General features: G+C 47.6%; 1 protein-coding gene and 1 pseudogene across 1 annotated transcript; both read left to right on the top strand.

Annotated features, from left to right (window-relative positions):
- The first annotated feature begins 1,022 nt into the window (after positions 1-1,022).
- Positions 1,023-15,040, top strand: ACP7 (acid phosphatase 7, tartrate resistant (putative)). The gene is made up of 12 exons (XM_070398578.1): positions 1,023-1,143; positions 6,933-7,133; positions 7,423-7,605; positions 8,500-8,623; positions 8,846-8,908; positions 9,028-9,142; positions 9,234-9,341; positions 9,425-9,482; positions 9,575-9,642; positions 9,745-9,816; positions 13,743-13,880; positions 14,945-15,040. The coding sequence occupies exons 1-12, from the start codon at positions 1,023-1,025 to the stop codon at positions 15,008-15,010; spliced, it is 1,317 nt and encodes a 438-aa protein (XP_070254679.1). The 3' UTR covers positions 15,011-15,040.
- A 5,233-nt stretch (positions 15,041-20,273) lies between these two features.
- LOC138997503 (U6 spliceosomal RNA) lies at positions 20,274-20,372 on the top strand (annotated as a pseudogene).
- Positions 20,373-22,839: the final 2,467 nt, after the last annotated feature.

Here is a 22,839-nt window from a genome sequence, read left to right as displayed (position 1 = left end):
GTTGTCTGCGGAGCCTGTCACTCGGAGAAGGCAGGCTCTTCCGGGGCTGGGACGGCTGTGGGCGGCGGGATGCCTCCGCGCCTGCAAACTCATAAATACCGCAGCCGTACTGGTGGCCGGAGACGCGCGTGCAAGCAGTTGGCGCCCTCGAGGGTGAGCCGGGACCCGGAGGGCGCCCCCGCCCCAGCTCCCTGCCCTGGCAGGTCCTGGGGAGCCGGGACCTACCTGGAGCCGGCAGGGAAGGGCTGCGGAGAAGGGGGGTGGGTATAAGGTGGAGATGGGGTGGGTGGGGACTGGGGTCACAAAGGCAGGATGGGGTGCTGGTGGGGGGATGGCAGAGGGGAGGGGCCGCTCCAGGTAGGATGGACTTCTGAGGGATCTGGGCATGGAATGCAGCATTCAGGTCACTAAGACCAAAACAGAAGGCTGGAGGATGGAGTAAAGTGATGAGGTCCCTGAGGGCAGGGTGGAATGCTAGGGATGTAGGGAATCGGGTAGAAGAAACTGGGGTTACTAAAAGCGGAATGGAATGCTGGGGGGTGGGGTTGACAAAGGGAACTTCCTACTCGAGCCCCCTCTCACGCCCAAACCTCTTGTGCTGAGAGTGAGCTGTGGTTAAGAGCCAGGGCTCATGGGTTCCAATCTGGGCTCCATCACATCCGAGCTGTGCAGCTGAATCACTGGGTTGCTCATTTTCCTAATCTGTGATATGGGATGTTGATCACAGTGGCCACCACACGGAGGAATGCTGCGAGGCTCCCATGAGTTAATCTATGCAAAGTGCTGGGCACCCAGGAGGCTCAGATTGCGTTGGCTGCTTGGTAGTGATCATCTTTTTGTTTGCTCTCCAGCATCTGGATAACCATCCCTGGAAGACCTCCCTTCCATCCTGCCTCACTCCCAGTGACACTGCCTGATCCCCCTCCATTCTTCATCCTCCCAGTCCCTCCTGCTGTCCCTGACGGAATCTGATCTACTACGGCCCCCATCCCTTTCCCCTCTCTGCCCCCTCCACCACCACCATGTGCCCCTTTCTTCCCTGCTGGTCCTGGTGCTGTCTGCTCCTGTTTTTCTCCCTGGGAGTCCAGGGGGTCCGAAAGGATCCCCTTGCTGCGCCGGAGCAAGTCCACCTGTCGTACCCAGGTAAGTGTCTGTGACCCCTCCCAGGACATTTCCCAGTGAGGCCCTTTGGGTTGGGGGCTCAGGAATCACACACTGATGGCTGGGAGGCCCTAGGCTGGTGGCTGGCCCTTCTTGAGCCTCAGTTGTCTGCCTCTGTTAAGTGGGGATCACCCGCAGGGTTGGTTCATCTGGCTGTGTGGGAGATGATTCTGGTGCCCAGCCTATAGTAAGTGCCCTCCAAAGGGGGCTGCTATTGCTCTTGTTCATTGTGTAACCGCTCATGGTGTCCCCACAAGGCTGTCTCCTGATCCTTGATCTCGAGGTGGTGGTGCACTGGGTAGTAAGGTCTTGGGCCATGGACCCTTTGCATACAGACTCCTGGGTTTGAATCCCAACTTTGCTACCTACCTGCTGTGTGACCCTGGGCAAGTGACTTGACTTCTCTGGACAACAGAATAACAGCAGTGTGATCTCATAGTGAGGAGAAAATGAGATGTTACCTGTGGAGTGGCAAAAAGAAAAACAAACAAAAACAAAGCTTGGTGTGTAGCAGAGGTTCTCATATGTTTTTGTCTCAGGACCCCTTAGCACAGCTACAATTCTTGAGAACCTCAAAGAGCTTTAGTTTATGTGAGTTATATCCATAGTATTTGCCATATTAGAAACCAAAACCATTTAGAAATATTTATTGTCATTTAAATGAATAGTAATAAACCCATTCTGCATTAAGGTAAATGACATTTTTCATGAATAATAACTATATTTTACAAAGAAAAGAAATCTAGTGAAAAGAGTGCCATTGAGTTACATTTGTTTAAGTCACTTTAATGTCTGGAGACAGCTTGATCCTCCTCACATCCTCTTCTGCTTCAGTCTGTTTCGATAATATGCTGCTTTAGAAGATACATATGAAGAAAATTTGGTCTCATGCAGGCATGTGGTTGAAACAGAGAAGAGGATTTTAAAAGGAGTTTCAAATAATTGTGGCTATTCTTTTTTTTGCACCAAAACTCAACCCACCCTCCTGTGTTCCTTCCTTCCCTCGTTTCCTCCCTCCCTTCCTAATTATTTTAGCTTTTTATTTTGAAATAATTCTAGACTTACAGAAGAGTCACAAAGATAGTGCACTTCCTGTACATCTTTCACCCAGCTTCTCTTTATGTTGATTTCTTATGTGTCCATGGTACCATTGTCAAGCTAAGGACTTAACATTGGTATCACATTACTAACTAAACCATGGATTTTTTTTCATATTTCACCATCTTTTCCACTAATGTCTTTATTCTAATCCAGGGTCCATTGTAGGATCGCATGTTGCATCTAGCTGCCATGTCTCTAGTCCCCTCCTATCTGGGACACTTTCTCAAATGTTCCTTGTTTTCTGTGTCCTTGACACTTTTAAGGAAGATAGTTTCTTAAAGATTAGTTGCAATGTGGAATCTGAAACTGCATGAATGAACTAGCTTTGGCATTTGTTGACCTGTTGACCTTGGACAAGACACTTTGCCCGGAGACCTCTGAGATAAAAGGAACTACAATAAAATCCATCTCAGGCAGCTACTATGAAAATCCAGAGATCACAAAATGATAGCAGTAAATATACTCTGACTAAGTGCTTCAGAAGGATCACTCAACTGACCTCATTCTGGGCCTTAAGCTATAGGTGCTATTGTTATTCCCATTATACAAAAGAGTAAACAGGCTCGTGGAGATGGAGAGTCTGACCCTAGGTCACACATTCTAGAATTTGAACCTAAGCAACTCAAGAGCCATGGTATTTGTTTTAAGACATTATATTTTTTACTAATTTTAGACTTAACAGAAAATTTGCAAAAATATTATCAAGTTTCTATATCCTTCCACCCAGTCTCTCCTAATGTTTACATCTTACCTAACCATGGCACTATTTTTTTAAAAAAATATTTTTATTGATTTCAGAGATGAAGGGAGAGAGAGAAAGAGATAGAAACATCAATGATGAGAGAAAATCATTGATTGGCTGCCTCCTGCACGCCCCCTACTGGGGATCCGGCCCACAACCTGGGCATGTGTCCTGACTGGGAATTGAACTGTGACTTCCTGGTTCATAGGTCAACGCTCAATCACTGAGACATGCTGGCCAGGCTGGCACTATTATTAATACCAGTCACATTGGTACAACGCTATTAACTAAACTACAGATTTTGTTCGGACTTCACCAGTTTTTCCACTGATTTAGTTATTTAACATTTAGTTGTTGTGTCTACTTAGTATCCTCCAATCTCCATTTTCTCAGTCTTTCCTTACCTTCCATTATTTTGACATTTTTGAGTACTGAGCAGGTATTTTGCAGGATATCCCTCACTTTGTGTTTGTCTGATATTTTCTCATGATTGGAGCTAAGTTATGTGTTTTTCTGGCAAATGACAAAGATGTGATGTTGTGTCCTTCCTAATGCGTGATGCCGACTGGCTTATTGCTATTGCTGGTGATGCTGACTGTCATTGCTTAGTTCTTGGGTTTCTCCATTGTAAAGTTTTTATTCTTTCCTTTGTTGTTAATAAATATCTTGGGGAAGATTCCTTGAGACTACAAAAATCATATTTCTTTTTAAACTTGTCCACTAATATTAGTATCCATTGGTGAATCTTGTCCGCAGCAATTATTAGCATGATGTTCACCTAATTGTGATTTTGTAATCTTCTAATTCTCTCTTTTCATCTAATTGAAATTTTATTCTAAAGAAAGGCTGTCCTTCCCTCCTCCATTAATTTATTTATTCAATTATTTATTTATATCAGTATAGACTCATGGATACTTATTTTATTCCATGGCTTAAAATTCTGTACTATCATTATTTATTTTGTGGCTCAAATTGTCCCTGATTTGGTCTTTTGCAATTCCTTCAGAATGGCTTCTGTGTCCTTTTATTTTTATTTTTTATTTTTGTTAATCCTCACTCACGGCTATTTTTTCCATTGAATTTAGAGAGGGTGGAAGGGAAGGTGGTGAAGAGAGAGAGAGAGAGATAAACATTGGTGAGAGAGACACATCGATTGGTTGCTTCCTGAACATGCTCCGACTGGGCTAGGGATCGAACCTGCAACCCAGGTATGTGCCCTTGATTGGGAATCGAACCTGTGATCCTTTGGTGCTCGGACTAACGCTCTGACACTGAGCAATGCTGGCTAGGGCAGCTTTTGTATTCTGTTCACAAAGCCCCTTCATTTTTGAGCACTTCCTCACTGTCTGGCACCTCAAATTATTCCAGGCTCATCCTGTATATTTCCTGCCCATCTCTGTAATCAACAACTTCTCCAAAGAGCCCTGATTCCTTCCATTGGAGAATGGGTAATTAGAAATCAAGTTCTGAACACTAGGTGTGCTCATTGCCACTGAGGTGTGATTGTTTCTAGGTCCTCACAAACGAAGCTAGGCCATACGTGTGGGTATGTTTATTAGCACGTGCCACGCCTATACTTCTGTATCTATCTGTATATATATTAAATGCCATGGGATCACACTGATACCTCTGATTTCAGTCCAACATCAAAGGTTTATTTGTCCTTCTTTCTTTGTTTGTAACTTCTTTCTCCAACATTGAGAACCATAGCTCCCACTATCTACATACACTTACTTGTTCAGTGCTACTCTATAATAATAAAAGGCTAATAAGCAAATGGTCATCACGCCCTCACGCCGTAATGACTGATCAGCAGGAGGCTGCATTCCTGCCCAGCGCCGGCTGGGGACGTGATGCACCTGCAGGGCTTGATGGGAGTGGGGGGCTGGCTGGGTCTGGGTCTCGCCCAACGGGGGTGGGGCCAGCTGGGTCTGGGTGTCGCTCGATTTTGAGGCGCACATGGGTGGGTGGGGACTTGACTCTGGGTCCTGTGGTGTGCCCCAGACTCTGACAGGAGGGAGGAGGGAGCCGGATACCCACACCCAGGACCCACACAGCAGGGCGGCGGCAGTTAGGGGCGATCAGGCCAGCAGATAGGTGAGCAGTTAGGAGCCAATGGTCCCAGATTGTGAGAGGGATGTCCGACTGCCGGTTTAGGCCCAATTGGACATCCCCTGAGGGGTCCCGGATTGGAGAGGGTGCAGGCTGGGCTAAGGGACCGAGCCCCCCCCCCCCCCATGCACGAATTTTGTGCACTGGGCCTCTAGTATAGACATAAAGTCATTTCAGAATTGTTTGCCAGTATCCCTGTGAGAACACTTATTGAACGATGGCACTTATGTGCAGTCCTTTCTCTCTGTCATCTTACAGTGCCCAGTCAAGACCTATTTTCCACAGTTACTTTTCTTCCCCAGCCCTTCAGTGTGGTTACTTTATTCATTTTTAAATATAGTTACATCCATTTGTTAGTGTTTATATTCCATACTAGCTCCTCCCTACATCCTGGTAATTTTGTTAGTTTACTTTTAGGGTGTATGAAGGAGATATGAAACATGACTATAGCTTTTAGAATTCAGAATTTTTATGCAAAAAAGATAGACTCAGAGCAGTATCCTCCCTCCTCATTCCTACTTCCCCATTTCTCCTTTCTCCTACCCTTTACTTTCCCAACCACCCCAGGTAAGTAATCCATCTCTTTAGTTTCTAGTATATCCTCCCTGTATTTCCTTTGTACAAATGAGCATATCTTTGTGTATTGTCTTATATCCTCGTCCATGAAGAGTAGCTAACTATACTCTTGTATACTTTGCTTTTTAAATTTAACTGTATGTCCCGGACATCATTCCATATCCTAGAGCTCCCAGAGCTTGTCCTTTTTCTTTTTGACAGCTGCATAGTGCTCCACTGTACACATGTTGTAGGATTTATTCAGTCACTCTCCTACATACGGGCCTTTCAGTTGTTTCTGGTATATGGTGATTGCACAGTGTGGCAATCAGTAACCTTGTGCGTGTGCATTTTCATGGTGCGGGTGAAGTTATTATCATTGCTGTTGTGACATGAGGGAACAGGGAACCAGATGGGAGGTGAATACTCAACATTACCCTATACCTCATGATATTTAAAAAAAAATTTTTTTTAAATGTATATTTTATTGATTTTTTACAGAGAGGAAGGGAGAGGGATAGAGAGTTAGAAACATCGATCAGCTGCCTCCTGCATGCCCCCCACTGAGGATGTGCCTGCAACCAAGGTACATGCCCTTGACCAGAATTGAACCCGGGACCCTTGAGTCCGCAGGCTGATGTTCTATCCACTGAGCCAAACCGGTCAGGGCTTAAAACCTTGATTTGGTTGCTAATGTTTAAGAATTTGGAACAATCACTTAAAAGTCTGGATTTGTGTATCTATCTATATATACTCGGGACATAAAAACCACAATATAAAAATTTACTCTAGCCCTAACCAGAGTATAGTTAGCTACTCTTCCTTGGGCAAGTCACTGCCTTGCTGTGCCTCAGTTTCCTTATCTGTCAAATGGAATAATAAAGTACCTATTCTATAGGGTTGTTATGAGGCATAGATTAATAAATATAAGTATTTGAAACAGTGCCTAGCATGGTTAGGGTTATATGAGTGAATGGATATTATTATTATTAATATTATTATTTACTATGTGCAGGCCTTGTGCCAAACATTTTACATACATAATATCATTTAGGGGTTATAAACTCAGATGTCTAGAGGCCAGCTAGGTAATCTAAATGGAAATGGCAGAGCTGGGATTGAACTTGGGAAGCTCCACAACCTCTGTCCTTAACTACGGAGTCTTCAGGAGCTGTTAATCATTGCCCTCACTCTCTCTGCACATCTCTCCCTGCCCTGCCAGGCCTCACTGCCCAGCCCCTCTCTATTCCTTTCTGCCCAGGTGAGCCGGGCTCCATGACTGTAACCTGGACCACATGGGTCCCAACCCACTCTGAAGTACAGTTTGGGCTGCAGCTATCAGGGCCCCTGCCCCTCCGGGCCCAGGGCACCGTCAGCCCCTTTGTGGATGGGGGTTTTCTCCGGCGGAAGCTCTACATACACCGCGTCACGCTGCAAGGGCTGCTCCCGGGGGTCCAGTATGGTGAGAGGGGTCCCAGCCCGGGTGTTGAGGAGGGAATGGGAAGAGGAGTGGGATGTGGATTGGAAGCTGCCACTGGCAGGTGGCTCAGGCTGGGCTCGTAACTCCTCTGCGTGTCTGAGACACTGGGACAAAAATGGAAGGTGTTGGGGACCTGGGGTGAGATGGACAGAAGGGGCATGGGCAGACTCATTCAGCCCCCCTGCCTCTTCCCTCTACCAACTGAAGATGGGTGGGGGTGGAGGAGACACACGGAGGCCCCCCGCTGACTGTGACCTTCCCCTCCCCCCAGTTTACCGCTGTGGCAGTACTCAGGGCTGGAGCCGACGGTTCCGCTTCAGGGCCCTAAAGAATGGGCCCCACTGGAGCCCCCTTCTGGCTGTATTTGGGGACCTGGGGGCTGACAACCCGAGGGCCCTACCTCGGCTGCGCAGGGACACTCAGCAGGGCATGTACGATGCTGTTCTCCATGTGGGTGAGGCATTGGCAAGGGTGTGCCTGGAGGTATGGAGCGGGGGTGGGGTGGGGGGAGTGGGAAACTTGGGTGGGAGGCAACGCCAGGACTGTAGAGGGGGCTGGGGCAAGGGCCAGTGTGGTTCCGAGGGGACTGGGGATGAGGCTGGCCATGGAGATGGTGTCTGTGATGCCGGACTTCCCCGGTTAAAATCCAGCTCCCACTTGAGAGCTACCGCATGGTTTTCTCCTGTGTTATTATTACTGGACTAAGATGTGTTCAGAATTCATGGGACTGTTGTGATGACTAAATAAGTTGGTATTGCCCGGCACGTCAGTGTTAGTTATTATCATTGCTGCTGTGACGTGAGGGACAGAGCCAGATGGGAGGTGAAGCCTGGGCTGGTGTGGTTCGAAGCCACAAACTCGAAGTGGACCCCTAGGTGCGATTCCCGGATCGTCACTAACCAGCTCTGTGACCTTGGGCGAGTGCTTAACCTCTCCGGGCCTCAGTTTCTCCACCTGAAATGGGATGATAACACCCACCTCAGAGAGTGTTTTGAAGATTCTAATGATCAAGCATGTAAAGGCTTTGGGACTGTGCCTGGTGTAAAACCAGTACCAAACTACGTCAGCCTCAAAGTTCTGGGAGGGCACAGGAGGCCGGCAGAGACGAGGCCGCTGTGATCGGAGCACAGGAGACTAGTTTGGTCCTGTGGGGTCTCAGGGGCCAGCGGTTCAGGAAACACTTCAAGTGCTCACATGGGTGGACGGGAGGCAGGGGTCAGAGACCTGGGATGGCTCAGAGGCCAGAGGATGCCCAGCCCACACCTGAGCAACCAGTCTCTCCGTTCTGGAGAAAGCAGAGCTAGTTCTGGGTCCTCACTCTCCCCTCGCCCCCTGCCCCTCTCCCCAGGAGACTTTGCCTACAACATGGATCAGGACAACGCTCGTGTCGGCGACGAGTTCATGCGTCTCATCGAACCTGTGGCTGCCAGCCTCCCATACATGACATGCCCTGGGAATCATGAGGAACGCTAGTAAGGGCCAGCGGCTTCGGGGTGGGCATGGGCCTGGCCAGTGAGAACAGATAGGTCCTTTTTAGTGTTTCACCTTAGTCCCTCATACTGCAGCCGCTCCTTTGTGGTAGTGAGAGGAGAGGAGGGATGGTCTGGGAGCCAGACTTGACCTCAGGGTCCTCAGGAGATGGGTGGATGGGGCACCCAGACCCTCCCCCCATCCTTTTACTTCTTTTTATCCAGCAACTTCTCTAACTACAAGGCTCGCTTCAGCATGCCCGGAAACAATGAGGGCCTGTGGTACAGGTAACCTGGGGTGGGGGTGGGGGGAGGGAAGGGAGCACTGGGGGACTGACCTTGCTGCCCTAAAGGATGGGAGATGTAGCACAGACCCTATCTCTGATCCCTGCCTTTTGACCCCTCAGCTGGGATCTGGGCCCTGCGCACATCATCTCCTTCTCCACCGAAGTATATTTCTACCTCCACTACGGCCGCCACCTGGTAGAGAGACAGTTTCACTGGCTGGAGAGAGACCTCCAGGTAACTGGGTGGAGGTCCCTGTCACCTCTTGGACCTGCCTCCCCTCCCCTCCCCTCCTACTCCCACCTCTCACTCTGGCCCTTCTCTCTAGAAAGCCAATAAGAACCGGGCAGCCCGGCCGTGGATCATCACCATGGGTCACCGGCCCATGTACTGTTCCAATGCGGATGTGGATGACTGTACGTGGCATGAAAGCAAGGTGAGGGCCCCTCCCTGGGCAGGGTGCTGAGAGCCAGGAGGGGATCTGCCCGGATCATCCCTCACTCTGCTCCTCCTGCCCAGGTTCGAAAAGGCCTCTTCGGCAAGTTATTTGGATTAGAGGATCTTTTCTACAAATACGGTAAGTGACTCGGGGGCCGGGAAGTGCTCCCTGGCCCCAGTCCCACCCTCAACCTGGATGCAGGGGCCTGACCCCCACTTGCTCTGTCTCAGGGGTCGACCTGCAGCTGTGGGCTCATGAGCACTCGTACGAACGACTGTGGCCAATTTACAACTACCAGGTGAGGTTCAGGGAGGGCTGAGGGCTGCTGTCAATGGACCCTACTGAGACCCTCTGGTCTGGTCTGGTATGACTCACCCCTCTTCCTTGTCCCCTTCTCCAGGTATTTAACGGCAGCCGAGAGATGCCCTACACCAACCCTCGAGGCCCTGTCCACATCATCACAGGATCTGCTGTGAGCAGGGTGGCAAAGGGTGCCTCTGGCTTCTCTCCTGTTGCTATTTATGGAGGGTTGAACTTGTACCAGCTGGGGTGCTGCATGCTTCATACAGTCACTATCACTAACTCAGCCTAGCAACATGCTCACTGTACAGATGTGAAAACAGAGGCTCAGACAGTAAAATACTCATTGACAGTCACAAGTTCAATAGGTGGCAGGGGTTGGGCACTTGCCCAGGTCGACTGGATGGATCCACAGGCAGAGGGCTTATTATTATTATTATTACTAGAGGCCCGGTGCATGGATTCATGCACATTGAAAGGAAATTAATTAGAAGAAATATTTTAGAGGCCAGGGAGGGACCACAGGAGACTGGCCGGCCGGGAGGGACGGAAGGAGGGCTCCAGAGTGTGTCTGGCCCTTCTTGCCCAGTCCCGATTGGCCGGACCCCAGCAGCAAGCTAACCTACCAGTTGGAGTGTCTGCCCCCCTGGTGGTCAGTGCACGTCATAGCAACTGGTCGAACGGTTGAACAAATGGTTGGACACTTAGCATATTAGGCTTTTATTATATAGGATTATAATTGAACTCCAGACTTCATTCACATTCCACCCCTTTGTCACTAATGGCTTATTTCTGTTCTAGAAGCCAACATTGTATGTAGTTATTGTGTCTTAGTCTCCTCCAATCTGTCACAGTCCCTCAGTCTTTCCTTTTCTTTCATCATTCACATATTTGCAGACCCTCGTGTTTTGCAGAATGCCCTCAGTTTGGGTTTATTTAACATTTTCTCATGCTGAGATTCAGGTATGCATTTTGGGCAAGACGATCACAGAGGTGCTGCCATGTCCTCTCAGCGCATCAGACCAGGGAATATGGGATGTCAGTGTGTCTCTACCCTGGAGGGGTTTCTCTGAATCACCAGCTTAAGGAAGTATCTGCTGGGTTCTCCACCATAAAGTTATTATATCTCCCTTTTAAATTAATAAACATCTTGGGGGAGATCCTTTTAGACCATGCAAATGTCTTGTTTCTCCTGAAACTTTCGTGTATACATGTATATATATGCACAAATTTTTGACTGTCAGTGGGTCTTGCCTGCAACAATTAACATTGTGGTGTTCTCCTGGGATCTTCCAGTTCCCTCCTTCCTCCTAGACTTATTATAATCCTCTTGTGAGGAAGCGCTGTCCCTCTGCCTCACTTATTTGGTTAGTTAGCTATTGATTTATACCGAAGTGGACTCATGGGTAATTATTTCATTCTGTGCGCTATGATCCAATGCTATTGACTCTGTTGCTGCTCAGGTTGCTCCAGCTCTGGCCACTGGGAACTCTTCAGGTCAGTCCCCTGTCCTTTCGACCGAAGCACTTCCTTACTCTTTGGCACAATAAGGTGCTCAGGATCATCTTGTGGTTCCCCTGCCCCCACCTTGGAATCAGTCACTTCTGCAAGGAGAGAGGCTCATTTTATTTATTTTATTTTATTTTATCATATCATTATTAGTTTTTCATGGTGAAAATGAGATTTTTAACAACACTCTTGAGAGCAGGTGCCCATTGCACAGGAACACCGAGAGGCTCATTTTAAAAGCTGATTCTTACAAATTAGTAAGAGCCTCTGGTGATAAAAATTCAAATAGTACAGAGGTCAGGAGGTGAACACCAGCCATCTACACCCCTTCTTACTCCCACTCTCAGTTGTTCCCTCTCTTGCTAGCATTTAGAACAGCTTGGGCAAACTACGGCCCGTTTGAAATGAATAAAACTAAAAAAAAAAAAAAAAGACCGTACCCTTTTATGTAATGATGTTTACTTTGAATTTATATTAGCTCACACAAACACTCCATCCATGCTTTTGTTCTGGCCCTCTGGTCCAGTTTAAGAACCCATTGTGGCCCTCGAGTCAAAAAGTTTGCCCACCCCTGATTTAGAATGTTCTCTGCATGTACAAGTAATTGTCTACATAGAAATGTGTTACTACATCACCCACTTTAAAAAAAATATATTTTTCTTTATTGATTTCAGAGAGGAAGGGAGAGGGAGAGAGAGAGAGACAGAAACATCAATGATGAGAGAGAATCATTGATCGGCTGCCTCCTGAACGCCCCCTACTGGGGATCGAGCTCACAACCCGGGCATGTGCCCTTGGCCAGAATTGAACCTGGGACCCTCCAGTCCACAGGCCAACGCTCTATACACTGAGCCAAACCGGCTAGGGCTATATCACCCACTTTTTAAAAACAACTTGGATCACCCTTCATACCTTTGCAGTTCTCAACCTTGGTGCCTGTTAGAATACCTGAGAGGTTTTAAAACTCCGATGACTGGGCCCTACCCCAGACAAAACACCAGAACCTTAAGGATGGGCCCTGGTGATACACACCTGAGTAGTCACTCCAGGAGCAGGAAACAGAACGCAATCATCACCAGAGGCTCCTCAGGCCCATAGGTGATCGCTATTCTGATCTTTATTAGCACAGATTAGTTTTTCTCTAAATTAGAATTTTGAAATGATTTCACATGTATAGGAAAGTTGCAAAAAATAATACAAAGACTTTCCATATCCCCTTGACCAAGATTTCCCAATGTGAACATTTAACCATACTTGTTTAAATCCCTCTCTATGTATACATGTGTATATATGCACATATATACATTTTATTATTATTTTCAGATCCAGTGAAGAATATGTTTCAGAAATTATGCCCCTGTCCCTCTCTGTCTTTCCTAAAAAACAAGGACATTATCTTATCTCTTATCATTACAGTGTAATAATCAAATCCAAGTAGTTAACCTTGATAAAATACTATTACTACCTGATCCACAGAGCTTATTCAAATTTAGCCATTCGTCCCATTCCTGTCCTTTAAATCAAAGCAAAGAATTTTTCTGGCCCAGAATCTAGTCTAAAATCACATGTTCTATTTCGGTGTCTTGTCTCTTTAGCTTCCTTTAATCGGAAACATTTCCCTACTCTGTCTTCATTTTTCATGACCTTGAAAAATTTGAAGAGTATAGTAAAATCATTTTGTAGAACATACCTCAATCTGGGTTTGTTTGATGTTTGCTCAGGTAGATGGAAGTTAATCCCTTTTTGATAAGAATACACAAAATTGATACCGCGTTCTCAGGACATCCTCCTAGGAGGCACGTGGTATCTCTTTAACCCCTTTAAGCCTCAGTTTCCCATCTTGTAGATGTGGTAGGGAACGGTCTCATTACTGATGGTGTTCACTCTGATCACTTCATTAAGGTGTGTCTGCTGGCCTCTCCACCATAGTCCTCTCACCACTCTTTTTAATTAACAAGTGTGTCCTGGAGAAATACTTTGAGACTATGCAAATATCATGTTATACCTCAAACTTTCACCACTAGTTAGTTTTACCATCTAGTGATAATTCTTGCTTCAGTCAGTTATTATAATGATGGCTGCAAATGGTAATTTTTTTGAGCTCCCTCACTCACCTGGCATATTCTCCTGTAAGAACGAGCACTCCTCTTTTTTTTGGTAATTTTAAAAAGATATCTTGGAGTGTCTACCGTTCAGTGAGGGCCGAGACCCTCCAATTTCTTCTGCTTTGCAATTGCATTTTCCCTTTAATGATACATCCTGGCCCCTTTCTCTATCACCCTGCTTTGTAATGGCTGTGCTACAATTTACTTAACTGACCCACTGATGGGCACTTGGGTGGCGTCCAGCTCGGGGCTTTTACAGAAAACGCTGCAGTGGACAGTGTCATACGGCCATGCACTTTCCAGAAGACCCGGCCAGGATGCCTGGCTGGGTCAAACACGCACTTGTGAGCATTATTGACGTCAAGTTTTCACTGACTTTTTCTCCCTTGGGGGCAGCAGGGTCCTGGCCTGGCAGGTTGTTTCTGCTCCTCTGCGGGTCCCCGCCTGCCCCGGCCGCCCCGGTCTGAACAATTGTCCCTTGCAGGGCTGTGAGGAGCGGCTGACCCGCTTCACCCTCTTCCCGCGGCCTTGGAGCGCCGTGCGGGTGAAGGAGTACGGGTACACGCGGTTGCACATCCTCAACGGGACCCACGTCCACATCCAGCAGGTGTCCGATGACCAGGTCAGTGAGGGGTGCCCGAGTCACCATCCTGAGTAGCCAGGCGCAGCTGAGAACTCTAGAGCCAGGAATCTTGGGTTCAGATCTTGCCTCTGCTACTTACCAGCTAGATGACCTCAAGGAACTTAACTTTGAGCCACAGTTTTCACATCTGCCAAATGGAGATGTTTAATAGTTTCTACCTCACAGGATGATATGGGGTTAAGTGACTTATTATATATAAAGTACTTAAAACAGCTTTTAAAACATGGTAAATTCTATAGCTACTCGTCAACATGAAGCAGGGGAAAGAAAAAGATAGGTGCTGGGCGGTGGGTAAGGGAAGCCAATACCAGGTGTGTGTGGTCCAGGTGGCTTCAGGTTAGATGGACCCAAATGATCATGCCCACGTTTCTTTATTTTTGTTATTATAATTTTAAAATAATGATAATCACTATGATTTGTTGAGCACCTATTATGTACCAGGTGCTGGGCTAGACACTGTATATTTAGTAGCACTTTAGTCACAACAATCCCATGAGGAGGATTTTCTTTCCATTTTACAGATGAGAGAACTGAGCTCAGAGAGAGAAGTAATTTTCACCCAGCCAGAGGGTGGCAGAACTGGCATCTGACCCCAAAGACCATGCTCTTTTTATTACACGTAACTACCATTTATTGAGTGGCACGTACGCCAGGACAGGCTGTTGTGCGTATTACTTTTTTCTGTCCTCCCTAGTTTATAGAACATGGAAGTTCGGCTCAGAGTCAGGTCACGTGCATAAGGCCACACAGAGTGGCTGCGCTGGGGTTAAAGCGAGGTTTGCCTGACTCCAGGGTTTGTGCTCTAACAGCAATAACCTACATTTACACAGCCCTTTTCAAATCTCATCTCATTCCCACCACATCTACAAGGTGGATGCTATTACTATCATCTTGCAGATAAGGAAAATGGAGGCTCAGAGAGATCCAGCAAATTGCCCAAGGTCGCACAGCACATCGGAGGCAAAGCTGGCATTTGAACCCAGGCTACTTGGCTCCAGAGTCTAGGCCTTCAGTCCTTATGTCATCTTTTTTGTTACTTGCAGGATGGAAAGATTGTGGATGATGTATGGGTGGTGAGACCCCTGCTCCACCGGATGACGTACCTCTAGGGATGGGGCGACTCTGAGCCTTGCGGCCTATGTAACCGGACACCACCCAAGCCCGGCTGGGGAGTCAGGGCAGGCCTCTGCCTTCCTGAGGGCCCGTGTGGATGAATGCAGCCCTGAGGGGGCTGGGCAGCTCTCCCCTCCTGGAGAGGTGGGGGTCCCCAGCGGCTGTGTTTGAAGGGCAGTTGCGGACACAGACAGACACAGACGCACAGGTGGGTGGCACAGCCCTGCCCCCTGCTGCATAGCACCGACTGGGCGGGTGCCCGCAGGGCCTCGGGAATAAAGAGGCTTATGGCTGTGGCTCCTTGGACTCTGCACTTCTGCTGGGGATGCCCGCTAGGGCACACCTCTCCTGCCTGTGCGGGAGAGGGGGTGGGGGGCGAGAGGCGTGGCCAGCCCCAAGTCTGAAAGGTGGGCACAGCCATCAGGCACCACTCTCCAGCAGGTGGCAATGGTGACTCCCTCCCCACCCCACCCCCAGGCCTGCCCTCAGCGCACCCATAGCCAGAAAATGCTAATGACTGTCTTTTTGTGTCACAGTTCCCCAGCCTGGCAATGGCTTATCCTGGAAGTGGAGAAGGGTTACTACTCCTGCCTTCCAGCTGGGGTGGCTGCCAAGCCTTAGGTGCTCATTGACCTGCTGTTTCCTTCCCTTTTTCCTCCTTCCCCTGTTTCCCTTCTTCCTTTCTTTTATTCGACCATTATTTATTGAGCACCTACCGTGTGCCAGGCTTGTTCTCAGTCCTGGGGAGACAGCCATGAACAGGACAGAGGTCTCTGCCCTAGTGACGTTCTACCCGGTGAAAGACGGCAAACCTAATAAATAAGTAAAATATATAATGGTGTCACTATTTAGTGATAAGTGCTCAGAAAAAGCAGGGAAGAGGGATGGAGACTAGGGGAGGGAGTATGAGGCAGGGGCCACCTGAGGAACCACATGGGCAGTGTTCCAGGCAGAGAAGCAGCTGGTGCAAAGGCCCTGTGCCACAAACGTGCCTGCCCTGTCAGAGGATCAGCGGGGAAGCCAGTGTGTCTGGGGCAGAGAGAATGAGGGGGAGGTGGGGGTAGTGAGTGAGGGGGCAGACTGTGCGGGGCCTTGTGGGACACATCCTGAGTGAGATGGAGTCACGGAGGGCTCTGAGCCGGCTGATGAACGTGCTCTGACTCCAGCTCTCCCGAAGGTATCCCGTGACTTCCAGTTCTGCAGGCCAACCTCACATCTGTTCTTCCATTGCGCTGTCAGCCTCCTCACATCTTATTCCCACCCACCCCCATCCAGCCCAAAGCACACTGGCTCCTGGCAGTTTCTTTTTTTAAAAACTTTTATTTGTATTGTTGACACTATTACAGATGTCCCCATCCCCCACACACACACTTTGCCCACCTCCACCCAGCCCCAGCCCCCCTTTCCTCTAGCCATGACCTCACTGTTGTCTGTGTCTGTGGGCGATAATTATGTTCTTTAGCTAATCCCTTCACCTTTTTTCATCCAGTCTCCCCACCCCCACTCCACCCCCGACCCCTGCCCTCTGACAGCTGTCAGTCTGTTCCATGAATCCATGCCTCTGTTTCTACTTCGTTCATCAGTTTATCTTGAACACACCAAGCTGCTTCTGCCGTGGGGCCTGTGCACTGGATCTTTGCTCTCTGAGTGCCCTCTCCCCAGCTCATCCCAGGCTGGCACCATCTGAGGCCTCGGATCACAGCCTTCCCCGACAACCCAGTTAACATAACCACACCCAGTCTCTGTCCCACCCTGTGTACTTCAATTCTAGCTCTTGGCTTTCTACAGTTCTCCTATTGATTTGTTAACCATTCATTGTCAATCTGCCCTGCTGGGCTGGGGGTCTGTGAAGGCGGAGACCAAGACCATCTTGTTCATTCCTGCGTCTTTCACCTCCCTCAACCTCTCCCAGGCCCTTCTCAGGCTGGGTTAGGACCCGGACACCCCCACTTCAACCCCGCCCTTTCTGGGCCAGCACTGTCTGGGGGTGGGTCTGTCTCCACCACTGGACTGTCAACCCAGGAGGGTGGTGTCCAGGGCTCGAACCAGCCCAGCCCAGCACAAGATAGATGCTTAATAAATATTTGTTGCCTTGATGAAGGCTGCCACATGCCAGACGCCGGGCAATGCCGGGACAGACAGCAATGAATCAGAGCCGGTCAGGCCTGGCATGTCCTGTGTGTGCTGAGTGAGGCTGTGAGCATGCCCGGGCGATGGGGTCCACAGAGAGCAAAGGCCTGGCACGGGAGCCAGACAGAAACCCGGTTAAATCTCAGCTCTGCCACTTCAGTGGGATGTGGAGTCCCTAGCCCTCTCTGAGCCTGTTTCTTCATCTGTAACAAAAGAATGATCACACCTTGTGGGGTTGCCTTGGGATTAAATGAGTTGAAAGCTTTGGTGTTGCTGTCCTTGACTCCTCTTTTTTTCATGCCCATATTCAATTACCTAATAAATTCTGTTAGTTTGTCTTTAAATTTATCTAGACTGTGTCTCCTCCCATTTGTAAGGCCCCACCCTAGCCTAGTCCTATCCACCTTATCTCTCACCTCCTGCTCGGTCTGGCTGCTCCTGTTCCTGCCACCACCCTCTGCTTCTCACACAGCAAAGGGACCTGGGGACTCCACATCAGCCATGTCTCTCCCTTGCCTGCGCCCTCTGTGGCTCCATCGCACTTGGGGCAAAAGCCAGTGTCCTCCCTGTGGACCGTCCCACATGAACTGACCCCAATACCTCCCTGCCCTTATCTCCCACTAGTTGTCCTTGCCCGCCCTGCTTCAGATCTGTCAGGTTCCCCTCCTCGGTTCTCACTGGCTGTTCCCTGGGCCTGGGACGCTGCCCCCAGGTACTCACATGGCTCCCTCTCATGCCTTCAGGCCTCTGATCAAATCTCACCTTTTCAGGGACCCTTCCCTGACCACCTGTTTGAAAGAATATTTCATCCCCCCCCTCCCAGCCCCTTTCCCTGCTTTATTTTCCTTTGGCCACTTCGACTTTGCGACCTACCATGTAGATACATGTTTAGTTACGTATTCTTGATTTCCTCCATCAGAATGTGAGCCAGGGTGCAGGGGTTTCTGCAGCCCCAGTACCCAATACATATTAGTTGCACATTGTAATTACTTGGATAGAAGTTGGTCGAATGAATGAAAGAAGGAGAAATAAAGGTAAAATCCTTAACACAGGCCTGGCACTGAGGGAGCAGGTAGCAAATAATAGGGATGACGGTGATTCAGGTGAATCAGATTAAAGCCCAACCCTTAGGGCACCTGCTGCTAGGTGCACAGGAGACTGGCACGTACGGCTGGTTGCAACACCTGTGATATGTGACGTGCACAGGAAGTGACAGGTTGCAGGGCCTGAGCCTTCTGGGAGACAGAGCTGAGCAAGGCTTTTGGAGGCTGCACAGAGGCCTGCCTAAGCAGGACTGGGGCGAATGCTCCCAGAAGCAGCAGCAGGGCCCAGGGGAGAGCTTGTGGGGTGGCTGGGGGTCTGTGCAGAGATAAGGAGTGGAACGTTGCGGGTTTTTCGATTCATTCATTAACAACTTTTATTTACTAAAGTCCTTCATTGCTCACATCACTCAGAAATGGTTTCTGTTGATTGTAACCAAGAACCGTGAAAGATCTGTGTGCCTATGGTGCAAGTGCTGGAAATACTGTGGTGGCCCAGATGACATTTTCCTCCTTGTGAAACTTAAATTCTACCCGGGGAGGTAAAGAAACCCTGAAAACATACTATCACATGGTAATTCCAGTGTGGGATAGTAACGTGGCTCTAGATGTGGTATCCAGAGAGGAGGTGACATTTGAACCAAAAGACAGGGAGTTGGTCAAAGCAAAGACATGGAAGAGTGACCCAAGCAGAGGGGCCAGTGGGTGCAAGGCCCTGAGGCAGGACCGAGTGTGTGTGTTTAAGAATCACACACTCAGGCCAGGGTGGCTGCTGTAGAGTGAGCAGGATTGCCAGGTACAATATGGATGCCCAGTTAAATTTGAATTTCAGATAATAAATACATTTTTAGTGTAAGTATGTTCCAAATATTGCATAGGATATATTTATCCTAAAAAAATGACTTGGGGTTTCTTGAAATTCGATTTTAATTGGGATCCTGTATTTTTATTGGCTAAGTTTTTATTGCAGTCCTAAGTGTGAGCAAGAAAGAAAGTTGAGGAGCTGAGGACAGAGGACATGGAGAGGGCAAAAGTTCTCCTCTGGGTGCTACATGCAATCATGAGGAGACAAGGGACTCTCTGAGGTCTGTAGGGGTCCCTACTTCCCGGGCAGTGGCTACACCTCCCAACCCTCACCTCCCTTCAAAGGCCTCCTCCAAGATCTTTGCTGCTTAATTTCAGCAAATTTAAAAGATGATAATATCCTTATTTTTCTTCAGGAGAGAAAATAACACAGTCAAACTCAAACCATGCAAAAATCTATACATATAAAAGGCTAAGTGACCATGCGACTGGCCGGTAGGTATGATGTGCACTGACCACCAGGGGGCAGACACTCAATGCAGGAGCTGCCGAGCTGCGGTGACTAGGCAGCAGTGGTTCTTGGGTGATGCACCCAGAACCAGAGAGGAGGGAATCTGATTCCAGGGTGTGTCACCCAAGAACCACCATCTCCCAATCTGGGACCCCTCAGGGGATGTCAGAGAGCCGGTTTCAGACCTATCCATGCAGGCCAGTCCAAGGAACTCCACCTGCTGGAGGGACCCCGCTCACTCTGCAGACACCCTTTGAGCCACAGTGCCACCCCAGGAGCAGCTGGCTGGGGAGTGGGGAGGGACCACAGGAGGTTGGCTCCAGGGTGTGTCTGCCCCCCCAACCCCACCATCTCGCCCAGTCCTGCCCTGCCGGCCCCTTCTAATTAATTTCCTTTCAATGTGCATGAATCCGTGCACCAGGGCACTAGTAAATAAATAAAATAGAGCCAGAAAATTTCTGGCTGTCCTATTCCTAACAGCTTCTAACTTTAAACATTTTAATATTTTTCATTATAACCCTAGATTTAAAAGAAAACATGTAAAGCCCAGCAGGCGTGGCTCTGTGGTTGAGTGTTGACCTGTGAACCAGGAGGTCACGTTCAATTCCTGGTCAGGGCACATGCCCAGGTTGTGGGCTCAATTCCCAGTGTGGGGCGTGCAGGGGGCAGCCAATCAATGATTCTCATCATTGATGTTTCTCCCTTTCCCTCTCCCTTTCCCTTCCTCTCTGAAATCAATGAAAATATATTTTTTAAATGTAGATACTATTGAACTCGCTTTGGCAGCACATGTGCTAAAAGTCTAGTGATACAGAGATTACCATGGCCCTGTGTGAGGATGACATGCAAAGTCGTGAAGCATTCCATATGTCTCATTTGGCAATACAGCATAAACAAATATTGATTGATTCTGTTGTACACCTGAAACTAACACAATATTATATGTCAATTATGTCTGAATTTTTAAAAAGAAAGAAAATACTAATATATGATGTGGGTGAGTTTGTACCCTGCTTTTCTCTCCCACATAAATTAAATTGGGCAGAATATCATCTCCATTTTGTTGTTGATTTTTTTCATTTTAAAAAGTAAACTTTATTTTTGAAACAGTTTTAGATTTACAGAAAAATTTCAAAGATAGAATAGAGTTCCCATAAACCCCATACCCAGTTTCCCCTGTTATTAAAATCTTCTCCTTAGTGGAATACATTTGTCACAATTAAGGAACCGCTATTGACACATTATTATTAACTGATGTCTATACTTTATTCCACTGCATTTTAGTTTAAATATAACGCCAGTGAGATGTAATTTAGAAAAAAAAGATGTAATTTAGTACAATTAACTTCACCCTTTGAAAGTGTACAATTTGAGTTTTGACATGTGCATTCCCATGAAACCACAATCAAGAATCAGAATATTTCCATCACCCCACTTTCCCTTCTGTCCCTTTGCCATTAATCCTTTTCTCTGTCCCCCAGCCTCAGGCAATAACCAATCTGCTCTCTGTCACTACAGAACTACCTTTTCCAGAATGCTAGCAATGGAATCAGGTAGTATGTAACCCTTTGAGATTGGCTGCTTTCACCTAGCCTAACACATTTGTAATCCACCCAAGGTGTCCTGCTTATCAATAGTTCCTTTTTATTACTGAGTAGTGTCCCATGGAATGGATCTCCTGCGATGTATTGATCTGTCAACCATTTCAGGGCCATTTGGGGTTGCTTCCAGTTTGGGGCAATTATGAAAACAACTGCTTTGAACATTCCTGTGCTAGTCGTGGATACACAGGGATGGGCAAAAGTGGGTTTATAGTTGTTTGAATGGAAAAAGACATGCAGATTATGATTATTACAATAGCTTTATTAACTCAAAAGAATATTACAATGGCACAGTCTCACTTAGGTACAATCTCATAAGTGCTCAAATTGCCGGCTTTCATTATTTATACGTTCTCGTACTCTACTTCCTAAACTCCCTGTTTTGCGTACTCACAACTGTATACCTCCGTTTGCCCACCCCTGTATATGTTTTCATTTCTCCTGAGTAAATACTTAGGAGTGGGCTCACTGGGACCTGTGTCTTCGGCATTCTGTGGCTGCATGGATGTTTTTCATGACATGTTTTGAGTTCTGCTATCACCTTATTTTGTTATATTATTTATTTGTTCATGTGTTTATTATCTATCTCTTGAGCATTTGTTCTCTGAAGAAGAAGAGAAATAGGCTCCTAAACCCTGAAGCTAGGCTGTTGAGTGACTTTAGAGAAGTTATTTAACCTCTCCATGCTTCAGTTTGCACATTTATTGAATGGCGTGCATAGGGCTGTTGCAGAGATTAAATGAAATAGTAAAGGGCCTGCTATACAAAAAATGCTCAATAAATGTCTGTAGTCATCATTAGTCAAGATGGCTTGGCATACAGATGGCATTCAATGAATATATTGAATGAATTTGAGCCATTCTAAGAACATCAGCTTTGAAGTCAGACTTCCTGGTTAAAATTCCAGCAAAGCTGCTTAGAGGTGGTGGGACTTTGCTCCACTTCCTACCCTACTCCCATGCCTGTTTCCTGGCCTGTTCAATGGGGCTAAGGATCCCATCTTCTAGATAAGTGAGGAGACAGGTAAAATCATGTAGTGTTTAGAGAGGACCTGGCATAGAGAACAGTGAAAAGAAATGGAAGCAACCTAAATGTGCAAGAATAGGAGAATTGTTAAGTATAATACACCAAATTTAATACACAGTATAATACACCAAATTAAGAAATAATCATGATTTTAAAAATTCTGACAAAAAAAAAAAAAAAAACTAATGATGAACGGTTGCACATTTACACCTTTGTCTATGCCTTTCTTTTCCTTTAAGAACAATTTCTGGAAGTAGATATCAAAGGGTGGACAGCATTGTTAAGTCTTTTGATGGATATTGCCAAAGCCTGCCCCAGATTAGTGGTACAAGTGGGGTATGAGAGTGACTGTTATCTAGTATTTGATCAGCACTGATTTAATATTTTAAAAATATTTTTTCTAAGAGATGAATAAAAGAGATCTGTGCAGCCATTATGGAAAGCTAGAGGCCTGGTGCACAAGATTCATGCATGGGTAGGGTCCCTCAGCCTAGCCAGTGATCAGGGCCAATCAGGGCCGGGCCAATTGGGGCCTGTTGGCCAGGGTGAGGAAGCCAGCCCTCGGCCCTGCTGCGAAAGGAGCAGTGTCTGCCACCACTCACCCCGGTTTCCCTGTTCCTGCCGGCCGGGAGGAGGAATCCCTGGAGTTTGGCCAGCTGGGGGAGATTGGCTGTGGGAGCACACTGACCACCAGGGGGCAGCTCCTGCGTTGA

Source organism: Myotis yumanensis, unplaced genomic scaffold, assembly GCF_028538775.1.
Source record: "Myotis yumanensis isolate MYYU_CA2020_CCGP unplaced genomic scaffold, mMyoYum1.0.hap1 SCAF_18, whole genome shotgun sequence".
Taxonomy (NCBI): Eukaryota; Metazoa; Chordata; class Mammalia; order Chiroptera; family Vespertilionidae; genus Myotis; species Myotis yumanensis.
Note: the sequence above shows the minus strand (reverse complement) of the source record. Positions and strands in the feature narration are given on the sequence as shown.